The 26,383-nt window shown below is 34.2% G+C and overlaps 1 protein-coding gene across 1 annotated transcript in view; it reads left to right on the forward strand.

The window, feature by feature from the left end:
• Nucleotides 1–25,876, forward strand: part of LOC145667152 (uncharacterized) — an 805,536-nt gene extending 779,660 nt beyond the window's left edge. The window contains exon 6 of the mRNA XM_081734895.1: nucleotides 24,128–25,876. Coding sequence (XP_081591021.1) covers nucleotides 24,128–24,227 — 100 coding nt within the window. The 3' untranslated portion in view covers nucleotides 24,228–25,876. The remainder of the gene's footprint in view (nucleotides 1–24,127) is intronic.
• The last annotated feature ends 507 nt before the right edge of the window (nucleotides 25,877–26,383 follow it).

Here is a 26,383-nt window from a genome sequence, read left to right on the forward strand (position 1 = left end):
ATGAATTGTTAACGGCATATATATATATATATATATATATATATATATATATATATATATATATATATATATATATATATATATATATATATATATATATATACTGCATAATTGTTAGAATTGTATTTGTGCTTTCAAATTAGGAAACTGTGTTGCTTATGGGAATTGCGCTGTGTTTCTTTATACTGATATATATGTATCACACAATTTAGCTGCAATGAAACCGATATGAAACAAGCTTCTAGAATCGCGCTGTTTATTCCTATTTTATTGGGAGATAATGTACAGAAGCAGATTGTATTATTGTTGTCACCGGAACGATCTAACGCCGAATTGGTAGAAAGTAGGGAACAGCAGATAGATAGAGAGAAAGAAAGGTAAAAAGAAAAAAAACAGACACATCTCCACCTTTTTATGGCCCACTTTGCGTTCTCGTAAAACTGATTTCCTGAAATGATGTTGAAGTTTCTTCCGCGTCATCTGAAGAGAAATAGGAAGAGATGTTACGAGATTGGCCGAGAGAGACAGAAAGGGCAAAAGGTAGCCGGAGAAAACACGAGCGATGAATTTGGCCGCCGCCGGATTTACGACCAAGTTGAAGGAGAATTTACGTTACCGCCCATAAATAAACAAAACTTCTCTCTCTGGGTTGTAGCTTCTCTATCTATACTTTTTTTGTTTCTTCTCTAGGAAAATATAGAGAAGAAAAAACATGAAAAGAAGGCAGGTGAAAGAAATTGACCACATCATATTCGAATTTGGGGAGGTCAATATATGTAGACAGTTCGTATTACTATCTGCTGCTCGTTCCATGTTGTTCGTATTTCTTGTATATTCTACAGGTGTTCTGCCATATTTATTATCCTCTAGCGTTTCTGTGCGAATACTTAAACAGTAAACAAACAGTGTAAGGTCTATCTAACACGGTACTTTATATGGTTGTAATAGCAACGACAGGTTCACAAAATGAACACATTTTGTACTGCATGAATAATATCAGTATTTCTTAAAATTATAAAGCAAAGAATACAAAATATTTATTGCACTCTGACAAGTTCTGAAGAAGACAAGTTTATGAAAATTTGAATATTGTGTCATAAATACATATAATATCCAAATGTTATATTTCATTATTTCACATAAAACAGACTAACTACAAGATCAAGTTTGGTATAGACGTAACATTTATGCCAAATAATCCAGAAGATTTATGAAAGGGAATGATGGTAAATTATTTTTGTGATCTTCACGCATCCCAGGAAGTGAACGCGGGATCACGTGCTCCATAAACATACGCAATAACCACCAAACCAACAGGGAAAGCTGTATGGTTTAAAAGTTTCCAATGAGTATCGGTACAAAAAATAACTCTATACATAGTCATTTTAACGAAAAAGTGTAGAATTTGTATAATTTATATTTATAATATATATCTTATAATTTATATTTTGAATAACACTCATGGGACACTTTATTCATTTTTGCCTAAAAACAAAACATTTAGGCGTCCTAATGAGAATAAGGAAGGAAAACGAGACAACGATTAGAAAAGGGGCTGTCCGGGCTGAAGCGCGATATCGGGTACCTTAGATGTACACTGAGAAAAAAATTGTAGGTGGCGTACTTAAAAAGGCAGGTTATATGCATAATTCCTGTAGTTTTTGGACTTAACGTACAACAGACGTATAACTGAAAACGCATATTTCATAATATTGTCCATATAAGTGTTCAATCTGTACATACTTTCCGTATAAAACAATATAGGCGGTCAGGATCTCATATATAAATGGAGGTATATAGCTGAGGAATGTAACATAAATATGTGCAGGTGATATACGGAAAACTGTTCGATGTCAGACATCCTGCAACGGCAGTGGGTATGTAGCATATGAATAACGTATGCTCCATACTGATTTCTGTAGTAAGCAAGAGGATACCATATATTTGTACAATATACCATTGTACGGATAACGGATTTTTCTCAGTGTAAGTGCATTAGAGGGCAATGGCTACATTTTTCTTTATATTATTATTATGTAATAATTATTCTCCCTTGAGGTGCTTTTGATTTCTTGTTCGTTTCAATTTCTTCTTATCTATAAATAGTTAAAGAGGTGAAATTGTAACTTTTGTGTTCCGTAGTCATATTCGAGGCACATATTACTGAAGATAGTTTGTCTCTTTTGCTATACGCAATCACGGCTGCAACAGTCCAACTACACAAGATTCTACCACTGTCATTGTTGAAATCGGCTAACAACGAGACAAAATAAAAAGTTTCATTTTTCATTGAAAAGTTTCATTCACATGTTAATCACAAAAACTTACAATTACATTATTATTATTATTACTATTCAAGGCATTTATGCTTTCCAGTTCGAGACATTATTTTAAAATGTTATTAGAATATGAAAAACTGCAATATAGTAACTTTCAATTGTACTACTTACGTGTAAACTGAGCTGGTAGTCAACTGTCATGTTACTTCCGTCCGACGCACTATCGAGTTCAAGCGCGAGATGACTTGGAGGGTGTTGGAGTAAACGGTATGAGGAAAAGGTAATTGATATGTAACCTTTCGAAATATATTTTCATTCTAAGTATGGACTTCTTTGTTTTTCTGTTATTGTGCTTTAACGACCACAGTCACACATTGAGCTCCTCCGTGGCTAAGCGGTTAGCGTACGCGCCTTTGGCGTGGGAGACCCGGGTTCGATTCCCGGCTGGAGTTCATGTGGTTCGAATTCCACGTTAATCAGTAAGTCCACGTCTCATATAGCCTCGCTGCTGAACGGGACGTTAAACTCAAAATCAGCGCAACTCACATTCACACATTTGACAAACTGATCAATTCTTCCCCGATATATTTATCACACAACCTATGAAGGTGATACAAAAGACTTTGAAAATTGACCAACATTTAGTGCTTCATACATGTACGTTGCATACGAAATGTTGTCCATAGGTCGTTGAATGGTGTCGTACATACCTCGGTGATTTCACAGTTCTTTCTTCTGAAATGAAACCTCTCTCTTTCAGTCTGTACAACATGCTGCTGTGATACGTACTAAATGTTTCTTGTCTTAATTAGCTGGTTCCAGTGAATAACCGGTTAAGTCGGGAAAAGTAAATTTTACAGGAGAGCAGTTTAAAGGTAAATTTTACAGCAGTTACCTGCTTAATTCTGACATAACCATACGCTGTAACTTCCTCAATTTTATGAATTCACCTTAGCCGCTTGTACACAATGTAGAACTCATCAAAATAAGCTTATACCTGTAAAATCTCAATTTTCAAAAAAAGTCGACTTATCTGGTTATTCACTGGAACCAGCCAATTACCACTATTTGTCACCTGCAAAATAAATAAATAAGATTAAATATTTGATCGTGGTTTGATTGACTTTTTGATCGCTGGATGTATATATCTGCAGTTTCTTTTATTCGACATATTCAGCTTACATTAATGCTACTTATTATTTTCAATATAAATTGGGCTTTGTTTTTGTCCAATACAACTCTTTATTTATTTTAAAGTTATTTAATTAATTATTTAATTAATGATATTGTATCGTGCAGATTGTGCATACCAATGCAAGTAAAAATTACGTCTTATTTGTATATTGTTTGTATGAAATGTTTATTTCTTCCTCTAATTAAGGTAAAAAGCGATAATTAATAAGCTGGCACGTATTTTAATTAAGTCTTCTAGGCAGTTATGCGGAAACTGGTTAGGTTGTCTTGACAGCTAACCATAAAGTAATATTCAATACGCTGATTCTGATAAATTGTTTCCGCGTTTGATTTACGGTGTTCTTGACTTCACTTCTGCTTTAAAGCAACCAGTCTTTGTAGCAAAATTTCATTGCTTCGTTAAGAACAAGGTAGCGGGATTAATATAACGAGTAAATGCAGCGTCATTAATTGGGAGTTTGTAGTTTGTTTTCAACTTAATGCTCGCACCATCAGCTATTTCGTTGCCTGATGGCTTGTATGAAACAATATCTGAATGTAATCTAATTTAATCTCTTCTAATTTGAGTGAATATGGGTATTAAATGCTACTGCCTGAAAATAATACAAAACATTACAATCTATTCTAACAGATAGTAATTGTGTTTTATGATGATTAATTTTAGTTTGTTCCTTTCTCGTTTCAATATAAACTGAAGTTTTAAATCCGATTTTAACTACCAGAAGCTTTGGTGTCGATAAAATGGGCTAAACAAGTTCAAGGAATAGTCGTGTACTTTACATTACTTACCGCTTGCCAATATTTCGAAGCAGGAGCGTCATTTTGGGGGACAAGATTCTCTGAGATTGTCAAATACGAATAGAAGAAACGTAAAATTCTTATTTCGATGGAGAACATGGTTTCCCCCTCCCACTTCCTGCAGGTAAAATTCGAAATAACATTGCTGTTTCCAAATGCTCTTCAGGAGAGCTTCAGATATCGTACAATTGAAAATTGTTCATCGTAACCATGGAATCACGTATAACTTTAATAAAAATTAAGTCTGAACGAAACAAACATTTAAAATTAGTAATCTGTAAGTCTGTAAGAATCAAACATTTCTTATTAGTAATTTGTAAGATTCATCGAATCAAACATTTATTATTCGTAATATGTAGCTCTGAACGAATCAAACATGTATTATTAATAATTTGTAAGACTGAATGAATCAAACATTTATTGTTCGTAAACTATAAGCCTGAACAAATCAAACCTTTCTTATTAATTTGTAAGAATGAGTGGATTAAATATGTATTAGTAGTAATCTGTAAGTTTGAACGAAACGAATATTTATTTTTAGTAATATGTAAGCCTGAACGAAGCAAACATTTATTATTAGTATTCTGTAAGTCTGAAAGAATCAAACATTTATTATTAGCATTCTGTAAGTCTGAACGAATCGTACATTTACTATTAGGAATCTGTGTTACAGTTTTGGCAAATATATCATTACCTAAATCTGACATAAATGTTACGAAAGAAAGTTCTAAGGCTATGACTTAAATATTTTAGAAATTGAGAGGAAGTTACTTCTTACACCTTCTTTCTTTTATTTGCAGTTATCTACGGTATTTATAATGTAAGGTTTATTGCTGATTGAACCAAAGTTTTAAGATTTAAACAGGTACGCTCGTAATTAAAAAATTTAGAACTAAGAATGAAGGGAAGAATTTTACTGCTTGATAGAAGTAACCTTCTCTAATTTTCTGAAATATTTAAACCTTTCTTTGAATTTTCTTCCGTAACGTGTCTGATTAAGGCAAAAGTATATTGAGAAAACTATAACACAGATTAATAATAGTAAGTGAATGGCTTGATCCTACTTATTTTCATTTAAATTGTATGATTTATGCTTTTACACAATTGCTCGAAGAAAATGGCGGTTAATAATAATAACTAAGAATCGGATTTCAATAACATTTCATATTTTTATTCCGTGATATTTCACAAGATATTTCACAAGAATTCACATTTCTGGCTCCGATTAACACTAAAATACGGTCCTTATCATTCATATGCGTAAATGCATATTGGAACTATATTTTAGCTCTAGGTCATATTTAAGCCTGAAATGATATAAAAATCATACGTCATATTCAGGAATGTAAGGTCTATTAAGACTATGAGGCTAAACCTATCGAAATATTTATAAGTCGAGCTCAAAATTATGTTCCTAATCAATTGTATATACATTGTATTTTCTTAATATAAGATTTATTTTATAATGTTGCGTATAAACGTGAGGCAAGCAATAGTACCTTTTCAATTTTAGACTCTCCATGAACACTGTGAAAGTTATTCTTTTGTAGCCCATTCTTAATTACGTGAGAATAAGTGGAGACAGATCACTTCGTCATCGTTCATAGAAGGAATTATTTGGTTCAGAAGAACACAATACATAAATTCGAAGCGAAATGACGAAGACAGACGAAGTTGATTAAGGCTAGCCTTCCGTGAAACTTCGTTAAACGTAAAGGACAGTCAAACCATAGCATATACAAGAGGAAATAGAAGATTTCACACTATTTTTGTAGTTCGCAACAGAGATATGAAATATATATAAAATACACTCGTATTCAGCAACTTTAAAACACCGGCAGAAAAGAAACAGAATAAAGCAAATGTTATTATAGATACTGTTAACACACAAGCGAACTATTATTTCATAATGTCAAGGAAGTCACTTCCGTCAAAGCATGTCTGTACTATTATACGTATACTTAAGGATAAAACTGACTCACTAATCACAGCCCAGGCTGTACTAGTGTACATAGAAACGTGAAATTTAAATTTGAAGAAACTCCTTTTGTGTCGAAGTTAAATGATAAGAAGGAATTTCTAGAAACATGAATGCTAAGGAAGAAGTAAAAAGGCTTAAATGACTTTGGAGAAATAAAGTATCTTACGAATTCCTGAAGCTAGGGAGATGATACTTGGTATATAAACTCCGCAATAGATAAAATTTAATATTATTTCAACATTTTTGAAAACCTTGTATAATTTCCACAATATCCAAATTCCCGAGACTTTGTTCAGAAAAGTCCCAATATAAGAACTTCCTTATGTTAGAGATGAAACATTTTGTATATAAACTCCTAATTAAAACGAAAGGAATATATGTTTCAGTTTTTTTTTTCTAAAAGTTGGAGATATGAAATTCGGTACATTAATCGTTAGTCTTATATATATATATATATGTATATAACTATATGGAATGACATAAAATAAAGGGGTACTTCCGGTTGACGTGGAAAGTTAAAATTTGACATGATTATAGCATTTCGGGACTAACCCACAGGAAAATTGCCAAAAGTGAGTACTTTTAAATTTTAGAGGATCTAAATGGGGTATGAAGAAATTCCCCATGTTATTTAAATGGGTCTTTTTGGACCTATAATCTTATGTTTTAGGTACTTAGAATTGGAATAAAAACTTGAAATTCGATATGTTTGGACGTTTTTACGGGGTTATTTAACAAATTCACAAAAAAAAATTTAAATTCCAACTTTAGAGCGGTTTTACGGTGAACTGAAAAATCTTTCCCATGCGGGTAAGAATGTTTAGGCACTTCCAGCAGGATTAGAATGATGAAATTTGGCATGATGGTAGCTTTCCGGCACTAACGTACACAGGGAAATTGCCGAAAGTGAATATTTTTAATTTTTAAGGGGTTTAAAGAGGTGATGAAGAAATTCCCATGTTATTTAAATGGGCCTTTTCTTGGGATACAAAATCTGATCTTGTAGATAGTTGAAATACGAAACAACTTGAAACTTGATGGTGTTGTGGGTTTAAGAGGTGCTACGGCGTAGGCCGGAGTGGTATCCAACATATAGGTCCCAGGCCGCTTCCTTCCTTCCCCACACCTTTCTTCCTTCCGTTTCCCCGGATAATGTGATCGCCAAGACATATCATCCCTCATATGTGACGTGTTAACATGATCATAGATCCCGAAAGCCCAGAAATCTAAATCCTAAGTCCTAAAGAAGAAGGGTGTCGGTTCCTTATCTAAAGTAAAAAGTCAAGAAAATGGAAAAGAGAAAGAGATGATAAATGGCACCAACAAAAAATGAATAGAAAGTACTTAAAAACACAAAATCATTACAAATTATTTAAATATTTTTTAAATGTAGATACACCTGATCAAAGTTGTTTTTGAAATCAAATCTAATATTGGATGACATTTATTTCCAGTCGTAATACTATTATAAAGGGAAAGCTTGTAAACAAATTCTAACAAAAGAAAAGTTTTATAAGAAACTCCTATTAAGAGATCACTTTCCAAAACAAAATCACCATGAAGAACCTCGGAAAAAGATTTTAAGTAGAAGAGACAACAGCTGTCAGACAGAAGTGCAAGATTCAAATCTTTTCCAACATCTGACAAGCTCATCTTCCTTAGTTCTTCAAATTTCCATCTTCGCCAAGTTAAGAAAACATTCTGAACTGATTTCATAAAATTACCAAAATATTCAGATGCTATATTCCAGATAACTGCACAGTACTCCAAATGTGATGTGACATTACATATATTATGAATTTTGTAAGTGATAATAGTTTTGAAATTTCGACAGAGCAATTTCAACTTAGTTAAATTCTTTCTGGCTTTTGATATCACTACTTGATATTACTATTTGGAAAAGCAACTTGTTATTCAATACAGGGTGTCCGGAATGGGACTGACGGTTTTTAATAGTGTATAGTTTTAATATGGTCAGAGATACAGAAGAATAAAGAACATGCATTTTAAAGGAGAACTCAAAAAGTTTATTTGGTCTTACTTACAAGTCATTCTAACTCAGTCTAACTCCACGTGAGCTCTATTTATAACTCTTCCAATATCTAGCCTGAACTAAATCACTCTCCACGTATTCTGTAACATCTGAAGTTTTTCTGAGGCAATCGCATTCCTAATACGTTTCTTCAGTTCATCAAGGTCACGCACCTTTTCACTAGAATGGACAAGGTCTTTGACATACCCCCACAGGAAGAAGTCCAAGGGATAACATCAAGAGAGCGTGGAGGCACACGCATCATGCCTTTCCGATTGCCGACGCTATTTCTGTTTATCGGCGATACTAGCGTCGTCACCGATAGTTGTTCAAGTGTGAAAATTTGCTGAACAAAACTTTTTGAGTTTTCCTTCAATATGAATGTTTTTTCTTCTTTTGTATCTCTGATCATTTAGAACTATACGCTTTTAAAAAACCGTCAGTCCCATCCTGGACACCCTGTATTACTCTTAAATTATTAGCATGCTTAAAAAACTGATATCTTGATGACATACATTTGTATATTAATCAATTTATTTTCATTGAAAACATTATTCCTTGAATCATATTAAAATTCAAAAAAAGAAAATTATTTTCAGTGTATTCTTTGCAAAATAACTTGATACTGAATTTCTTTCAATTACATAAAAATCTTTATATCGTCTGCATATAAAACCTGGGTAGATACCTATATGTTAAATTCTCAGAGATATCAGAATATGTAATAGAAACAACAACGGATCGACATTTGAGCTTTGTAGAACCTATTGGTAGAAGAAAGAAGACTTTATACCTTAGTATAAATTTCCTATTATTTAAATATGAAATTAACAAATTAATAACACTGTCAGGTAGATTATATATCCTCAGTTTATTTAGTAACTAGCTGAAATACCCATTCTTTGCATGGAGGCTGTATTTGCATGTCAACGCCTGTGGGAGTATCACCATTCATCTCAGCGACCGTGAAAATTATGAATTTGATACTAATATCAGTCATTTGGGATTATTTTTTCGTGTCGGTAACCCCTCCCCCGGAGGTGACCCCCGTTCCAAGTGTCAGTATTGATCTCAGCGACTGCGAAAACTATGAATTCGACCTAATATCGGTCATTTGCTACTACTTCTACCTGTCCCAGTAAATGACCCCCCGGGGATCCCTCTGGTTCAAAATTTAAAAAAAGTTTCGTCTTGGTCTGGGGCCTGTACTACGGTACCCGTGACCCAAATTTGGTGACACTCGGTCCAATCGTCTGGTCCCCAGGCCGCATACAGACAGACAGACAGTCAAACAAACTCTTTATTTTATTTATATTATATAAGCAATGAGGCAATTTGACAAAATTTTGGCAAACTCTACATAAGTAGCATCATCTTCTTTTTTTTACCACCTGTAAGTATCAGTGGAAATAAGTTATGCATTTTACTTGCTAAATTAATTGTTACAGATTTGCAACTCTTGAACCCATATTGATTTATATCATATTCATACTTTATCTTGTAAACATATTAATACATTATTTTTTCGAAAATTTTCGGAGTAACATTCATTATAGAAATAAGTCGAAAATTCTGGCTACAGTCACCATAAGTTTTGAGTATGGCTGTTATCACAGAGCATTGAATTCCTAAGAAAATTTCAGATGAAAACAGGATATCACAGCATATGGTTTCCATTTAAGAAAATGAAAGTGAATTCAAAATGACAGATTTCAAGATGGCGGCCATCGACATTGCATGTCTTAAAAGCTTTTCCCCATCTGTAATACTAACCTACAGTGTTACTTTCGCAATTAATTTAAAATTCTACCTTTTATTTGTATGTTTCCACATTTTTGATGTGTATGAGAGAAACAGCTGTTCTGTAAGTTTCTTGTAATACCACTGGATAGTGAGATAGACATGTTTAGCAACAATGTCATGGTGGACAAATTGTGTCCATATTTTTCTTGAGGTTTTTCCATTTCCCTTCACATTCTCATTCCATCAATTTTATTTATAATCATTCACTTTCATTAATTGTCTGTTTCTTTCAGGCAAAGATATTAATCATAGAATGTCAAGTTAAAAAATTGATCGTATCACATTTTTCAGAAATCTTTTAGTTTCCCTCCATATGTGTTTTCCCTATGCCCAGTTAAATCTTTCGCATCTCGAAACGATAGATTTAGCATATTTTATTAATTCCATTAGGTAAAGCCTTTAGCTTCCCTCACCAATGAAATGAGTTTTCCCAAAGGTTGAAGTTATCCTAGCACTGACACAAACCACTTTCTCAGTCTTCATTATCAGTGTGAAAAATTTTATGGTGGTTGCTTCAAGCGTTTTCTCGGTATTAGTAGAACTTGCGGAAAGTCCAAATGACCACATTAAGAGCTTTGCTTTCGCTCAACTTTAACGTATTGAATGGTAGAACTTACTTACAATCCCTCGTAAATCCAACCGCGAATCATGAGGAAGAAATAGGGAAAACTTCTGTACGTACACAGTAATTGAAGCTTTGGAAATTTAAAATATACTCTCTTCACGTAGAATGTACATTTGAGTACCGCAAACTCGTCCCCCGATAAGTCTATACTCCGTGTAATTTGACAATCATTTTTTATAGCTCTCTGATTAAATTCTACTCATTAACAAGAACATTCTTTGAAATAATGTGGTGGTCTATTAATGGCTAGATTCTAATAATTTCTAACACCAAATACACATCACAGTATGGGTAGATTTGCCATATTTCCCACTATAAATACAGGGCACATGTTGAAAGAACTGAATCAACATCGCTAAACTCACATAAAATACAGAAGTTATTTTTAGCTTTTAACAATACAATTAATTAACTTTTCGTAAACAATACACTTAACCAGTTTCAATCTTCTAGGATCTAATATCGGATATTTGGCCTCAAATATCGTGCTGGTATAATAAATATGACAAACTGCCACATTAAAATATCCAGTGATAACAAATGCTGCCTCGTAACACCAAGCAAGAACAAAATTCTCAGAGAGAAGTCGTGACGTACGCAGATACGTCACTGGTATTAATTGGCACAGGCATCTTGACATACGCACGTAGTCGCTGATTACGGAAGAGGTTAATTATTTGACCATTTTGATGAACTTCATAACATGTTTCATGAGCTTTATAAAACCCTTTCTAACAACAATGTATAATAAACGATGTCTCCATTAGTGTATTTATCTCTGATTTGATATTTCTCAACAACTGTTTCATGTGGTTCGGATTCCACGTTAATCAGTAGGTCCACGTCTCACATAGCCTCGCTGCTGAAAGGGACGCTAAACTGAAAATTCATTCATTCATACATTCTGAACAACTGTTTGTCTTGCAACACTAAAAAGCAAATACACTATCGGCACTAGTAAGTAAATTCAAGACAAATATGCGACAGGAAACTAGATTGTAAAATACAGGATAATTCTTTGTATACAGGATATCTGTCAATCGTATAATATATATATTTTAATTAATATATTATTGAAATTACAATACATATTTGTGCGTGTGAATGTCTGCATGTTTTCCAGTTTTCTTCAAACATTTCTTACTTTCTTTCAAGGTTTTGTCCATTTCATTGTGTAACACAAATGTTTAAATCTGTCTAACAAATTTGGTGACAAAGTTTTGGTTTCTCGTGGAAGTTTCAACTTAACCCCATTCGCCAATCAGAAAAGTATAGCTGAAAAAAGTCAGGTAGCTGCTGCCACTAACTAGTTCCATTCCTTTTTTATTGTTGCTAGCTGTTAGCAGGCTTCCATGAAGCTTTGTAACTATCAATTGTATGCTAAAAAATTAACATTAAAGCAATAGACACTACGCAGTGAAATATTTGGTTTGTCAATACCCATTCCTTATTTCGTAAAACTCAACATTTTCGGTAACTCGTTACCTTCTCAGCCCACAGTAGGTTTGGTTTGTTAGACTCTGCAGTACCGATTTTTTTTAAATTATTTTTTACTAAACAAAGAATCATTGAAATAACTTTACTTTTTCCTAGAAGATTTAACTTTATTTCTCATTACTGCTTATTACCACTTTATAAAATTAGGAGCAAATCCTCAGGAGGAAATAAGGAAAATTTATCCTGTCAATTCTGTAGGTGTGAAATAATTTGCTTCTTTAAATATTAAACTATAATACGCAATTCATGTATTTTGCGCCTTAAAATTTCTCTCTTTAACCACCACTAGTAAACTTGAAATCCTACTACCCTCTTCTACTGGATAAATGGACTCCATGTTCACGAATTGAAAATAGTTTCGTGTCGCTGAATAAAGAAAGTTTGTTCGTGGGTAATGACGATGTCTAGTGTCTTTCGGAAGAGGGATTCTTCCTCGTCTAGGAGTTTGAAATCTCCATCCAAGCGTCATATATCTTTTCATGTTCAGTGTGGTAATCTTTATTTCGACAGTACTATTTTTCTCCCCTCGCGTGTTTTAAGCACACCTTCGGGAAAAATTTCCTGAAATCACCACTGCTCGTGACTTAAAAATATAAGCATCAGTAGGGTCAAAATATTCAAAGAAATATGTACTTGTATGTACTGGTCGAAACTGGTGTGAAAGAGAAACTTATGTATTTTCAAACAAGAAATAGTGACATATTGATTCTTTATTGCCTGTTTTAAGGTGGTAAAATAATGCTAATTTACTAAAATAAAATTATGCGGCTGTAAATGTGTGAAAGATCTCGATGTTGGCGATGTTGCTGTAGAAAACATATATTAATAACAAATTCAAACGGCTAAAAAAAGATTGCTTTGCAGAAGTTATAGAATAATTTCGTTTGAAACCAATCATGATACCAGTTTTCTGTGAAACATTGCTTAAATCAGTGCAATACAGCGTAGACCTTGCAACGGAGCCTCATATATGCACTAGGAATTTCCAAACCAATGGTCTTTACCATGTTATTCAACTTATTGTTGCCAATTCTATAATATTTTCAATTATGCTAGTAGTAATGGATCTAGAACTACTGTTACAGACGAAGCTAACGCAATTTTATTTGTTGGATCTAGAAAAAACATATTCACGTGACGATTTTCCCAACTAATAATAGCAACAGATGAAATTATTCTTAAAAAACACTAATTAAGATAGGGGGTTAGTCAACTAGCAAGAATTAGTAGTACTTAATAACATTATAACATAAAGAATTTCCAGAATATTAATCACAAAACCATATGGCTATATAATATCTCTGATTTCGTATAGTAGTTGTGGACAGTTCACTTTAGAAATGAAACTTTTCCCTTTTCTTCTTATACTATGTTTCGTTTCAATATTTTTCATTTATATCCCCTAGTTTTTGTTGTGAATTGATTATTATATATTTTTTTATTGCACACGTGCCACGTGAAGAGAAAAGAACGCTAAAATAAAAATAAAAAATTAAACAATCTTAGATGTTACTAACATAAATGTTTTGATTTTTCAAGATAAGAAGATGAAAAAAAGCAATATAGACAAAATGCGTTTTCCAGCCACGAATCATAAATTGAACTCTCATGCGGCTACTCGGAAGACCCTGGTTCAATTCCCCGCGTGAACTCATATGGTTTAAAATGTACGTTAAGCTGTTGTTCCACGTGTCATATAACCTCGATGCTGAAAGGAGCATTAAGTCATAATCTAACTAATATAAGGAGGAATAACAATTAATACAAGGGATTTTTTTATTTACTTTGTGAAATCATCACAGACTTCCCAAAGATGTGAACCCAAAAGTAAAAAACGTCGTAGTAGTTCTGTAACTTACAATAATACAGGATTTAGGTTAGAGATGAAAGTTAGGCTGATTTTATCCACGCGGTTGCGGTAGCGATTGCTAAACCGCCGCATTTTCCAACGGCATTGAGTCAAATGAGTCCTTTTTCAACGGCGATCCGGATCTCATATTGCCGCGGTCTGAAACTCCGACCGCTGCACACTGGTCCAGACACCCCTCAAACCTGGCCAAAACCTCAAAATTCGAAATTATCACAAATATGAAATAAATTACGCATTTAATAAGGAAAGACGTAAGGCTTGAAGAAATTGGTAGGTTGTCATGCAGCTTATAAAGGTTGGGCCTACTGTTACTACCAATGTGAAAGATTAAAGTCGGTGGAAAAAGGCCATGTATCTACCTCGGTAGCACATACAAAGTTCATGATGTGAAAACTAAATAATGTTTCGTTGTTAGGTGTCAACAATGATTGTACAGGACATTGTTATACATTCTTCGTTCACGACACATACGTGGAACTCTAATACACTTTCATCTACCAGTCCATATGTGGATAAACAAAATTAGATCGAAAACCAAAATTGGTATACTTGATATTGAATTTCATGTAGAGTTTTATTTCGAGTCCAGGCAAGTCCAGTTCTACTGTGTGCTGGATGTGATATTAGAGGATGTTATCTGTTAGAGAAAAACACCGATTGTTGCCCGTTTTGCCCTATCTAGTTTGCAAGGTATGTTTGTATGTTAGTAGGGTAATATTTTTGAGAGTAGTATTTAAGCTAATGACTGTTTTTCCTTGTCATTTTCGAAATGTCATACGAAACAACACGAAGGAGGTTTCTATAAGTTTGCGGAATGTAGAATGAAAGAAAAGACACCAAAGGACAACATCGGATTGGTTTCCATGATAAAAAAAAAAACGTCCATCGAATTGAATAATAAAATGTATTGTACTAGTCAATTCGGTGGACGTTTCTTTCTAAAAAGGTGACAAGGACACTAGCGGATCCGCAGCGGTCGAGCAATCACTACCGCAATCGCGTGGATAAAACCGTTCTTATCCTTGGAACGTTGAAGCCATATATAGAAAAAGCTATTTCTTGCTATCTCCTACAGGTTTGTTATATAAAGGTTAATATTCAAACTAAAAATAATAGTGGATTTCTTCAACTTTCAGATTGCAGAAAACTGCTTCTCTATATATCTTGCAAATTTGGGTCTGTTGAAATCCATAGTGAAGCCGAAAGCAATAGTAACTTCTTATCACTTCGGGTTTCAGTAGAAAAATGGAACTGAAGATGACATATTTTGTTTATACGCTGAATGGATTCCAAAAAGAAAAACGCTTATCACAATTTATTATCGTATTTGTTCTATAGTGATTAACGTTGAAACCAAAAATTGTTATTTTCTACAACTTCCATCTTGAATAGAGAGTTAATGGAGAAGATGAGATCCATTCTTGAGAGCTTAATCCATTCCACAAAATCGCTTGTCGTTATTTCTTACAAAGTTTACTCTATGGCAATCAAAGTTGAAAGCGGGAGTGTTTAATTTCAAGCACTTTAGAACTAACTAGAGGGTTAACGGAGTACATTATTAAAACGCAATCGATTCCAGAAAACCGTTTACGATCTAAGACTATCAATATTGTAAGCGGTTGTAGCAGTACACTTTCGGTTTTAGTACGAAGACGCGAGTGAAGTTAATATCTTATCTTGAGACGATGAATCGATTCGAATATACCACTTGTCCCTATCTGTTTTTTTTTTCCTATGGTATCAATGTTGAAACTGGAAATGATTAATTTCTACTACTTTCGGTTTGAATATAGAATAAGATAGAACCTATTTTTGGGACGCTGAATCGATTAAAAAAAACGTTTCTGGATATTTCTTGCCGTCCTTGACAAGCAGACGATCATAGTCTTTTTACAAGACTTCTGAGTTTGGAAATTGCAAACGTACCCTGTCCTAATGAATAGGAGTAGAAGAATCGTTGTGTGGAAATGAATCCGGGACAAGTAAAATAGCCCACAACACTCACTACACTATAAAACTTAAGGGACTGAAAGTCATTAGGGTATTGCAATTCTGATTTTGTAATGCTAAACAGAACTAGGAAGAGATTTAAACAAATACAAGTAAACATATTCCTGCGTACTAAATAATATGAATTTAATGATATGTATTTTATGAGAAAGAAAAGGCTGCATGTGATTTTTTAAATTTATATATATGCCAAAACTGATAATTAATATAGCATACAACATCTAACCAAGGGTAAAAGTGAATTTGAAAAAGTAGGGGACGTATGACGTCACGCCGTCCCCCGTGCATACCTTTGTGAGGGGACGCCACGGATATTTTTTGGAAACGGTGGAATGCCGTCCACCCGCGTTCCCCTCATTTTTAACACTTCATCTAACAACATAGCAAAATTTAAATATTTGAACATATATTAACCCCTTAAGCGGGTGGACCGTTTATAAGCGTCACGGCCGATATAACGTTTATTAGTAAACCGCTTTTAAGCGTTTCCTTTTTCTCCTTGTGTAGTCCGCTTGTACGCATCAAGTTGGGTGAAAACAACCTGCCATTTATTGACAGCATTCCTACTGGTTTACTAGATGGAAAATTACCCAACACGTGATAAACGTAAGATTGAAAATTTCCCGGTTAAGGGGTAATGAACAAACAATCTATTCTAGTCAATTTATTTGTCAAATACAATATATTCAATGCATATAAATGGGTCACTTACCAAATGTACAAATTCCTTTTACAACTATCGGTGATAGATGCTTCAATTTGTTATTCTTAAATATCACATATAACATATTACAACCATTTACTTCGTCAAAGGAAATTAATAGATTTGAGAGAACCAGAGAGAGAATCCTCCTCAATATATCATGAAGGTCAAATCTAACAACCATATGTATTTGCGAAAAATTAGCCAATTGATCATAAAATTCACACAGAAGGGCCTTTTTAAACAACACGGAAATATAGGCCAATTTACAAAACTTTGGTTATGACGACGTATTGCCCGTTATATAAAGTTGCACTTATCTTCAGGTTTTCTAGTCGGGGTGCTAACCCACTTACGGTGGTGTTCCGCATAACCATGTATCCACGTAACATTGTATTTCACTTAGTGATGTTTCTCATCGAGCATTAGAAGTATTCCACATGGCATTTGAAGTAGTTATGGATACCCGTATCCAAACCAGCTACTAACAGGCACCATAGCTCTTTTTCTTAGCACGGCGGAACTACACCGTAATTATAAGATCTCTAAACTTCTTTTTTTTAAAAAACAAATCTTTCTCTCTCTTCTCTGCCTCTATAGTTCTTGTCAAACATCGTTACAAAGTCTAGTTAGAAGTTAAAATAATAAGGGGTCTAATGACATATGTTAGAATAAAACACTTAGGAATGTGCATTAAATTAGAAAGAATAAAGTAAATAATAAGTCATTATCTCAAGTCAAATGGGAAAAACAATTTTTTTCTTGTGACGGAACTGAAAATCTTTTTAAGCAGTAGTTGGCTGGTTGGTTTGAGTGAAATTTAACGCCTCTTTTATTACTGAGACTTTATAAGACGTACAGTTTAAAGTGAAATTCTTACAGCTTTCAAGATTTTTCCACCAGGAATCGAACCCAGGACCCTGTGCACAAAAGGAGGTACCTTACAATAATGAAGATATTTATTTCCGAAGAGCCAAAAGCCTAAAAATGACTCAAATCTTAAGTTACGCCAATCCAATCAGGATCTCATAATCATTATCTTCCTTCGAGTCGACTGTGCATCCCTTCAACTTCTCAGCCTACTTGAAGGTCCTTTCCTCAAAATTCTTGAGCAACAATTCTGATCAAATTTGTGGTATCCCTCTCTTCCCTAGTTCCCCTGCACGAAGTCAGGGTTAATTAATAGAAAAAATATGTGCCCACAGGATATCACAGGCGACAACCAATTATCATATCAAACATGATACTCAATGTGATTTGGAAAGAGGGAGCAATGACAGCAAACATGCTCTCTGAACGAACTGGGAAGCTTCTTTCATAGAAGGATTATTCGGGCTGGTCTAACGTGCTGTTAAAAAGAAGTAATTAATTTTGAATGAAGTAATTAATATCATGTCTGTTTTGAGAATTTGTAATTTGATAGATAGTTATGTATAAAATTAAGTAAGTTCGTTAAATTTAAGAAGAGCAATTATTATTGTTAAACTAAAGTCGCAGCTTGATGTCCTATTCACAGGTTTTGAAGTCTCTAACATTAGAAAAATGGTTTTGAACGTGACTTTCGTTCAGGCAAAAGAAACTCACTCTCCTCTGCCATTGCATTTGGATTGATGTTTTACTAGTGATTGTTTATTCTCAGTCACTATACATTTTGCAATTGATATGTTATACCTAGTATAACATATACAATTGCGAGAGTAGATTTCTTCAGAATTTCCATCCAGAACTGAAGTTGGAACACTCTAATTGTTAGTAATGTGTCATTTATATAATTCTTTATATAGTACATGATAGTTTCTGGAAATATCGTCAATTTTTGTTAAAGGTTTCTACACTGCAGTGCTGTGTCTGTGGGATCCTTATGCTGCCACTGATTCTCCGTTTGTTTATTCTACATACTTTTGTCAAGTCTTTAAATTTAAAAACACTAAGATTTCCAAGTATTCTGTATAGACGTTTTCAATGATTTTTCTTTTCTCAGAAATGATGTATTTTAGAACAGAATAGTGTATGAATACGCTAATTCCCTACCTTTTGATGGGATCTCTTCTCCTTTCACCAAAATATTTGACGTTAACTATATTACACTCTTAACTTCCAACAGTATTAAGTGCTGTTTACTTCAGAACGATCTGAATCATTTATTAATGCTGTATTAAACCTTCATCAGGCTGCTGGAAAGAACGGTCATATTACCCAAATGTCAATAAATTCTATATTTCGCTAATCTTGAGAGACGGAGAAAGGATGCTGGTTCATTTTCATTGCTTTCCACGAAACGATATTAGACCCGAAAAGAAAAGGACATACCAACCATCTGCAGACGATATAAAGAGGAGGAAGTTAGAACGAACGAGGAGGAGGAGGAGAGGCGCTTATATAAAAAAGAAACGCCTTTCGAAATCTCCAATCTGCAGGTGTAATTTACGTGGGGCCGTTTTTTTCCTCTTCTTCCTCATCTTGTGAATTGAAGGAACGAGCAGGGACCAATTTTCGTGAACTAAACGACTCGAACAAGAAGAAGGAACGCTTGACCTGACAGCTTGGGTGGTATTGTCGAAGCAAAGAGTGTCATGGCTTCTGGACCGAGGCCAAATTTCACCTTAAACGGAACAAAGAGGCAATTCTTATAAGGCCTTTAAAAGATTTCCAACTACGTAGAACGCCAAAGGACTTTCCCACGCAAAGATTTGCTACTCAAGGAACGAAGTGTGTGCATCCTATTACAAAGATGCTTAATTTTTGTCTAATAATTTCCCATTCTTTTAATTAGTTTCCTAGTTTCAGCGTTAACTAAGAGTAACCAGTTGTTCTTAAAACACTTCTAACTTCTAGTTAGGTTCACCTTTAGTAGAAATTCCTAGTATATTGTGTTAAAGTGTTAACTGGAATTTATAGCTTCTGGAATTAGTCTTTCAACATTTCTTCTAATTATGAATATTATGCCCAATTTAATCTCTCTTTATAAATTTTCAGTTTCTAAAAGAACTAAGACGGGATATTAAAGGAAGAAACGCTGTAGAATATTTTTTAACACGACGAGTAAACAGATCGTTTTTTGTTCCGCTCGGAGCACAGGCGGTCCCAGTAGAATAACGAGGATCCACGTGTTCTTAATTTTTACTCCACCAACAGACGCTCAATAAGTTTTCAAAGAGAATTGCTCCTGTTTCAAAGCCAAATGATTTCCTCTTCTCCCTTTATATATCTACATTGGTACATGAAACTTTGAAATGAGATGAAAAATTTAACTGAAATGAAATTGAAATCTTTAAGTTTTACGTCCCACGGTTATGCCATGTAAGCTAAAGAAGATGGTGATGATGAAAAATGAATGAAATGACAGAATAAAGAAAGTAGGAGGAAACGGAAGAGCCCCGAGAAAACCCACGCACACGGTATAAAAAATTAAGTATCAACATAAATATCGGTAACATATTTAATTGCGTAATTTGATTTGAATGAACAATGGTTTTAGAGATAACTAAATGTTGTAGTCTTGAATTGTAGAAAGCAAGAGCGTTATACAACTAACACAAATAAGTTTTATACTTTCATCACAAAACACTTTTTATTTTCGTACGACAATAAGAGAGAAGAAAATATCGTTAATAAATCAAATTCAAGATTTCAACAGATTTACATGTCGTATGCTCCTTACACGACGAATAAATTATCTTTCAATGTCTGCCAGACTATACGTCCATTCTATCGTACCGGTAAATACACACTCTCACCTAAATGCCGACGAGAGAAACAAATTTTAAACTAAGTTCTTTTTTATATAAGATTACCTAGTCCTTTCCTTCACTGATAATGAACTTTTTTTCTGATTTTTTCACAAATGACTAGGGCGATTTTTGTTCATATTTCACTAATAACCCTAAAATATGGGATAAATAGTTTCTCATAAAAATCCACAAGAAATAGTTTACTCGTGGGATAAAATATGGAATAAATGCTCATGAAAAATCTACAACTGGTAATTTACCCTTTGTAGTGAGTTCTATTTCTTCTTCTTTGGGTAGTTTTTTCAAATACTACGACTCTGGCGATTTTATTCATGTGTCATAAATAAACATTTCAATAACCTTAAAATATGGCAAAAATCATTTCTTAATCCCATTTCTAACTATACAGGGTGCTAATGAACTAACCGACAAACTGTAAAAGGCGATTCGTTACCGGTACATCAAAATAAAAGAAAAAGTTCATATGGACCTGTGGGGAAAAGTGCATACTTTCAGAGCTAGGGCTGTCCAAAATCGCGAAAACCCCAAATTTCAAGGGCTCTATTTCGAATTTAAGAGACTGTGAAGTCACACATACGCAATCCAGAAATGCATATTTCATTAACCTTCAATTGGTGTACAGAGTATTCCCAGACATGTTATTAACCGAATTTTGAGATATGCTCTGACTTTATGATTGGACCAAAGTAGGCAAATGATAAGCCTTGTTAGCAGTGAACATGAAATCATTTGACATAATGTCGGAAGCGTTAGGGATCATCATCAGCACCGTCTCTCGTTCTCGGGAAAACCATGACGAAATACATCGCATCACATGTTATTCCGAACACAAAAAATGCATGGAGCTGCAAGTTCTTAACACTTCCGACTCTCCTCTGAACATTGAATGTCAATTGTTGTCAAGGCTTACCTCTTGCCTACTTTGAACCCTCCTTGAAATTAGGGTATATCTGAAAATTCTATTGATATCACATCTGAGAATTACACCCTGTAGGGAATACCTTCTACACTTATTGAAAATTGATGAAATATGCACTTTTGGATTGTGTATGCGTGTTTCCTTTATGCTGATAAGGACCACCATCCATAGTTTCTGGAATTCGTAATAGGGCCTCTTGAAATTTAGCTTTTTCGCGATTTTGGACACCCTAGTTCTGAAACTATGCACTTTTAGCCATAGGTCCGTATGAACTTTTTCTCTTATTTTAATGTGAGGTACCACCTCTTACAGGGTATAGTTCACTAACACCCTGTATATAAAACTACATGACCTCAGACATAAAATAACGGATATTTCCGGTTTGTGTGGAAAGTTGTAATTTGGTATGATTGTAGCTTTTCCGGATTAATTCATAGCGAAACAGCCAAACGAAAATATTTTTTAATATTTAGGGGGTCTGAAGGGGGATGAAGAAATTCCACATGTTATTTAAATTGGTTTTTTTGAACATATAATCTTATGTTTTAAGTACTTGGAAGTGGAGTAAAACTTGAAATTCGGTATATTTGTACGTTTTTTTACATGATTATTTAACAAATCACTAAAACTAAAAATTTCCAACTTTAGAGTGGTAAAATATTTCCCATGTTATTTATATGGTACATATTCTAGACCCTAAAATGTAGTATTTCGGGAAGGATTAGAATTATAAAATTTGGCATCATAGTAGCCTTTCGGGACCAACCCTCAAGAAAATTTCCAAAAATGAATATTTTTCATTTTTAGGGGGTTTAAAGGAGGATGTAGAAAGTCCTCGTGTTACTTAAGGTTGGTGTAAAGGGACAAGTTTTGCCGATAGATGTCACTACGATCTTCATATCTCTCTCTTGTATTTTTTACATTTCACGAAAATTTACAATTTCTCTTACAAATTTCAACCTAGAGACTTCAAATTTCTAGAGGAGAAACTTCATAACCTATCGAAGGCAACAATCCGTGCCGATTTTTTATTTATAATTTTCTTCATTGTTGAAACAGTTCCATTGCTAAAGGTTAGGATATCCATTTCAACAATCAAGCTATTTCAACAATGAAGAAAATTATAAATAAAAAATCGGCACGGATTGTTGCCTTCGATAGGTTATGAAGTTCCTTCTCTCAAAGTTTGAAGTCTGTAAGTTGAAATTTATAAGAGAAATCGTGAATTTTTGTGAAAGGTAAAAATTACATGAGAGAAATACTAAGACTGTAGTGGCATCTATTGGCAAAACTTGTCCCTTTACACCAACCTTAAACGGGCGTTTTCTTGGGATGCAGAATCTTTTCTTTTATGGTTGAATGTAGTTGACATAGAAAATGAAACTTAAAATTTCGTAGAATTGTGGGTTTAGTGGTGCAAAGCCGTAGGCCGAGCAAACGTCGGGGTCTGGGGGCAAAGGCTCCAGCTGGCCAAATTCAAGAAATAGTAAGAGGAAATGCACGGAAAAATGAAATGAAATCTTTGAGTTTTACGTCCCACGGTTATGCCGGTTAGGCTAAAGGAGACGGTGGTGATGAGAAATGAATGAAACGGTGGAATTAAGAAAGTGGGAGGAAACAGGAGAACCCCGAGAAAATCCACGCACACGGTGTTTGTCCACCACAAAGTTCGATTGGCGCGAACTGGGGTCGAACTAGGGACCCCATGCACCAGAGGTGAACACTCTACCACTGAGCCACCGAAAGTGCACGAAATTCACTCTTCATGTAAAGGCTGATATATAGAAGATGCAAGGCTTTAGGCCGAACAAACGTTGAGGCCTGGGGGCGAGACCCTCAGCTGGCCAAAGGCTAGTCAATCGATTGAGGAAATCTACTGGCACTGATTGGACATCACTATTGACCAATCAAATTCCGCTCCTTTCCTGCCAGTATCTATATAATAAAGATTTGTTTGGTCTCTCATACTTTACCCTGAAGACGAGAGCAATGTTGATGGTTCTCGAAACGTAGAACGACGTAGAATTCACCTGGCGGATTGCCCGAGAACAAATATATTAACCACGACACCAGGAAAGCTCCAGTTCTTATTTCGGCTACTTTTTCTGTTCTTCTAACTTATCCCCTCCTCTCTAGGGATGCGCACAAGATAAGATTTGTGGCTGTCTCGTCTCGAAAATGTGCTGTAAAAGTGATGTCTCGACTCGAAAAAATGTATATTTCTCTATTGGAAGAGCCGTGTCTCGACTCGAATTTTGTCAGGAAAATCCTGTCTCGACTCGTCTCGTGCGCATCCCTACTTCCCTCCTTTTCTCCTTCCGTTTCTCCTTTTTTTAGATTGTAAAAGCTCAATCCTACATCATCATTTGAGTAGCTGAAAACAACTACATAATCCAATATTTTTCACTTTATTACTCTTACATTAACTCCGAGATCATTGATTTTTCTCGTCGAAGCAGAAAATGTTGTAATATTTATTTTGGTTTATTCTAAATACGTATATCTCTCTTAAGTGGTTTAGTCAAAACATCACAGAAAAGGTTACAGCATTGTATTGCACTAAAACGATATTATTTTAACTCTGATATTGTTAATGCGCAAAAAAAAGTTTGCGTGTTAATTGAAATCTAAATATAATTTCTCTCTCTTTTTGTCTCTTTGTAGATTTGATGACGTGAACGAAGTTATCGACGATTCCCTGCCCAATCCTGTCCACGAGATGACTGACAGTCTGGTAGACCAGGAAATTATCCTCGAGATATGACCCGAGACTCGAGCCCTGGGACCTGGCAACTGGAGCGAGGTCATCTGCAGGGATGCGGGTTGACCTTTGACCTGAAGAACAGCTGGAAAAATAACAGGACTATCTGAATGCATCGATAGCGCAAATGGTGGCTAATGCCAGTGGATGCAACTAAATAAGTGAAGGTGGACAATCCGAAAATAAAAACAGAAAACTTCAAAGTACGAACGAATCAGGAACTCAAACATTAGTCTGATTAAAAAAAATAAAGTAAATCGGACCATGAAAAATAAAACAGGGTGACACGAAAAAGAAACTTCTCGTTTAATCTCTTGTAACGTGTACTACAAAAATGTATTTTTAAATTTAATTTAAACCATTGTTCCTTATGATTTGTCATATTAGATATTATTTTAAACGAACTTCCTTCTGAGTAATTTTTAAATTATTTTCAAAAAATGGAAAAATATAACAAACTCTGGGAAGTAAATTGTTTTTTTAAGTTAAATGAAAGTTCCATGTTTTTTTAAAAATATTTTTGCCTATCTTATTTCAATATTAACTTTATGAAGTACTCGAAAACCTTTTATCTATTTAAAACTGCATCAGATTGGAATAATGATCTTTCTGGAAGTGCGGAATCTCAACCATACATTTTACAAATACACTACTCTGTACTTAATTATAATCATCGAACATTTAAATGAACGTGTCGTTTATGCACAAGTTGTTTACACTCAGAACTTACTCAAAATATTTCAATTATGGTTTTGTTTTCGAGAATTCAATTTTTCAGTAAATGCTTTGTTTATTATCGTCAGTGTTTTACAAGTTTGTTCAATGCTACTCTTAAAGTTCTCGTTTTCCAATCTTCTGATTTACTAAATAATTTAAGAAGTTATCGTTCCTCAAACAAGTATATGTAACAAGATCTTAGTTTTATATCTATATTATACCAAATTATATGAAAACAAAAACTAATTCGTAAGAGCTCTATTCGTAGATATTCCCTCAATTGGTCGCTATGTCATACTGTGCTGATGACTAGGAAATTTGTTCCTCGATTTTTGTGCTCGTGAAGTGCATGATGCAGGGATGATTTCAAGAAACGACACGGGAAAAATCCTCCGAAGCAACGTAATTTTGAAAGGAGCTACATCTCCGTGATGCTTAATTTGAGTTATAAGTATTTACGCAGTACTACTTTTCACTCTCTGCGTATTGAAAGTCCCCTTGAATAAAACCTAAAATCCTTGCTTGTAAAGAGTGTTAAGTAAGTCAATTTCTAATATGTATTTGTTTTAATATAAGTCTCGTAAAGAAATTCTACTACATGAGTTAGCGTACTTAACAATTTTTAACGAACGTGTATTATCATCTGATACACGCACATATTCCAACTATTAGAATGATCCAGAAAATATATGCTTGCTTGAAAGTGGAGCGTTTCCTTACATTTCTTTGGAATATCAGCCAACAACAGAATATGTATTGTAGCGAGTGGGGGAGGAGGATAATAGCCTTGGGACACAGTCACGTATTTTGTAAAAAGCGTGACAATATTTTGTTATTTTCCTTTGGAAGTAGAATTCGTAAAAAGATTTTTCATTATTGTATTAATTTGAGCTATATAGTTCAAGCACAAATATTGAGAAATGCATCTTACAAAATTTTCTTTTCTTTCTATATTAAGACAGTTCTTGTTCCGAGCTTGGTTCTGCTTTCAACGAAATTTGCTTTTCGATGTCATAGAGAGTGTTTTTAAGAAGTTAGTTTTGGTTTATGGTATTTATACAATAAACAGGTAATTGTGTTAGTTAGTTATTTTGAATGATTTGCGTAGTAATATCAGAAAAGTTCAGCTGTTGTATTCAATTCTATGATACTGTGTCTTCAAAAGCAATTATAACTAACACTGTAAGGAAATATTTTTCCTCATACCTATTGGAAATATCGCAATGAAATTTGGTACAAAAATACCTATACCCAATAGTATTTTTAATGTGCAGTCTTAGCTTGGGCCGCTCTGCAGGGCGCAAAATTTCCCAAAAGGGATTTTTTTTTGGGGGGGGGATGCAACACGAATTTTCCTTTCCACGTACATTAAACACCTATACGTATAGTACAATTTCTCTGCGCCGGAAGAAAATGACGTATTGCTCCTATAAGCAATGCTG

This window comes from Thermobia domestica, chromosome 1 (assembly GCF_964235325.1).
Source record: "Thermobia domestica chromosome 1, izTheDome1.hap1.1, whole genome shotgun sequence".
Classification (NCBI taxonomy): domain Eukaryota; kingdom Metazoa; phylum Arthropoda; class Insecta; order Zygentoma; family Lepismatidae; genus Thermobia; species Thermobia domestica.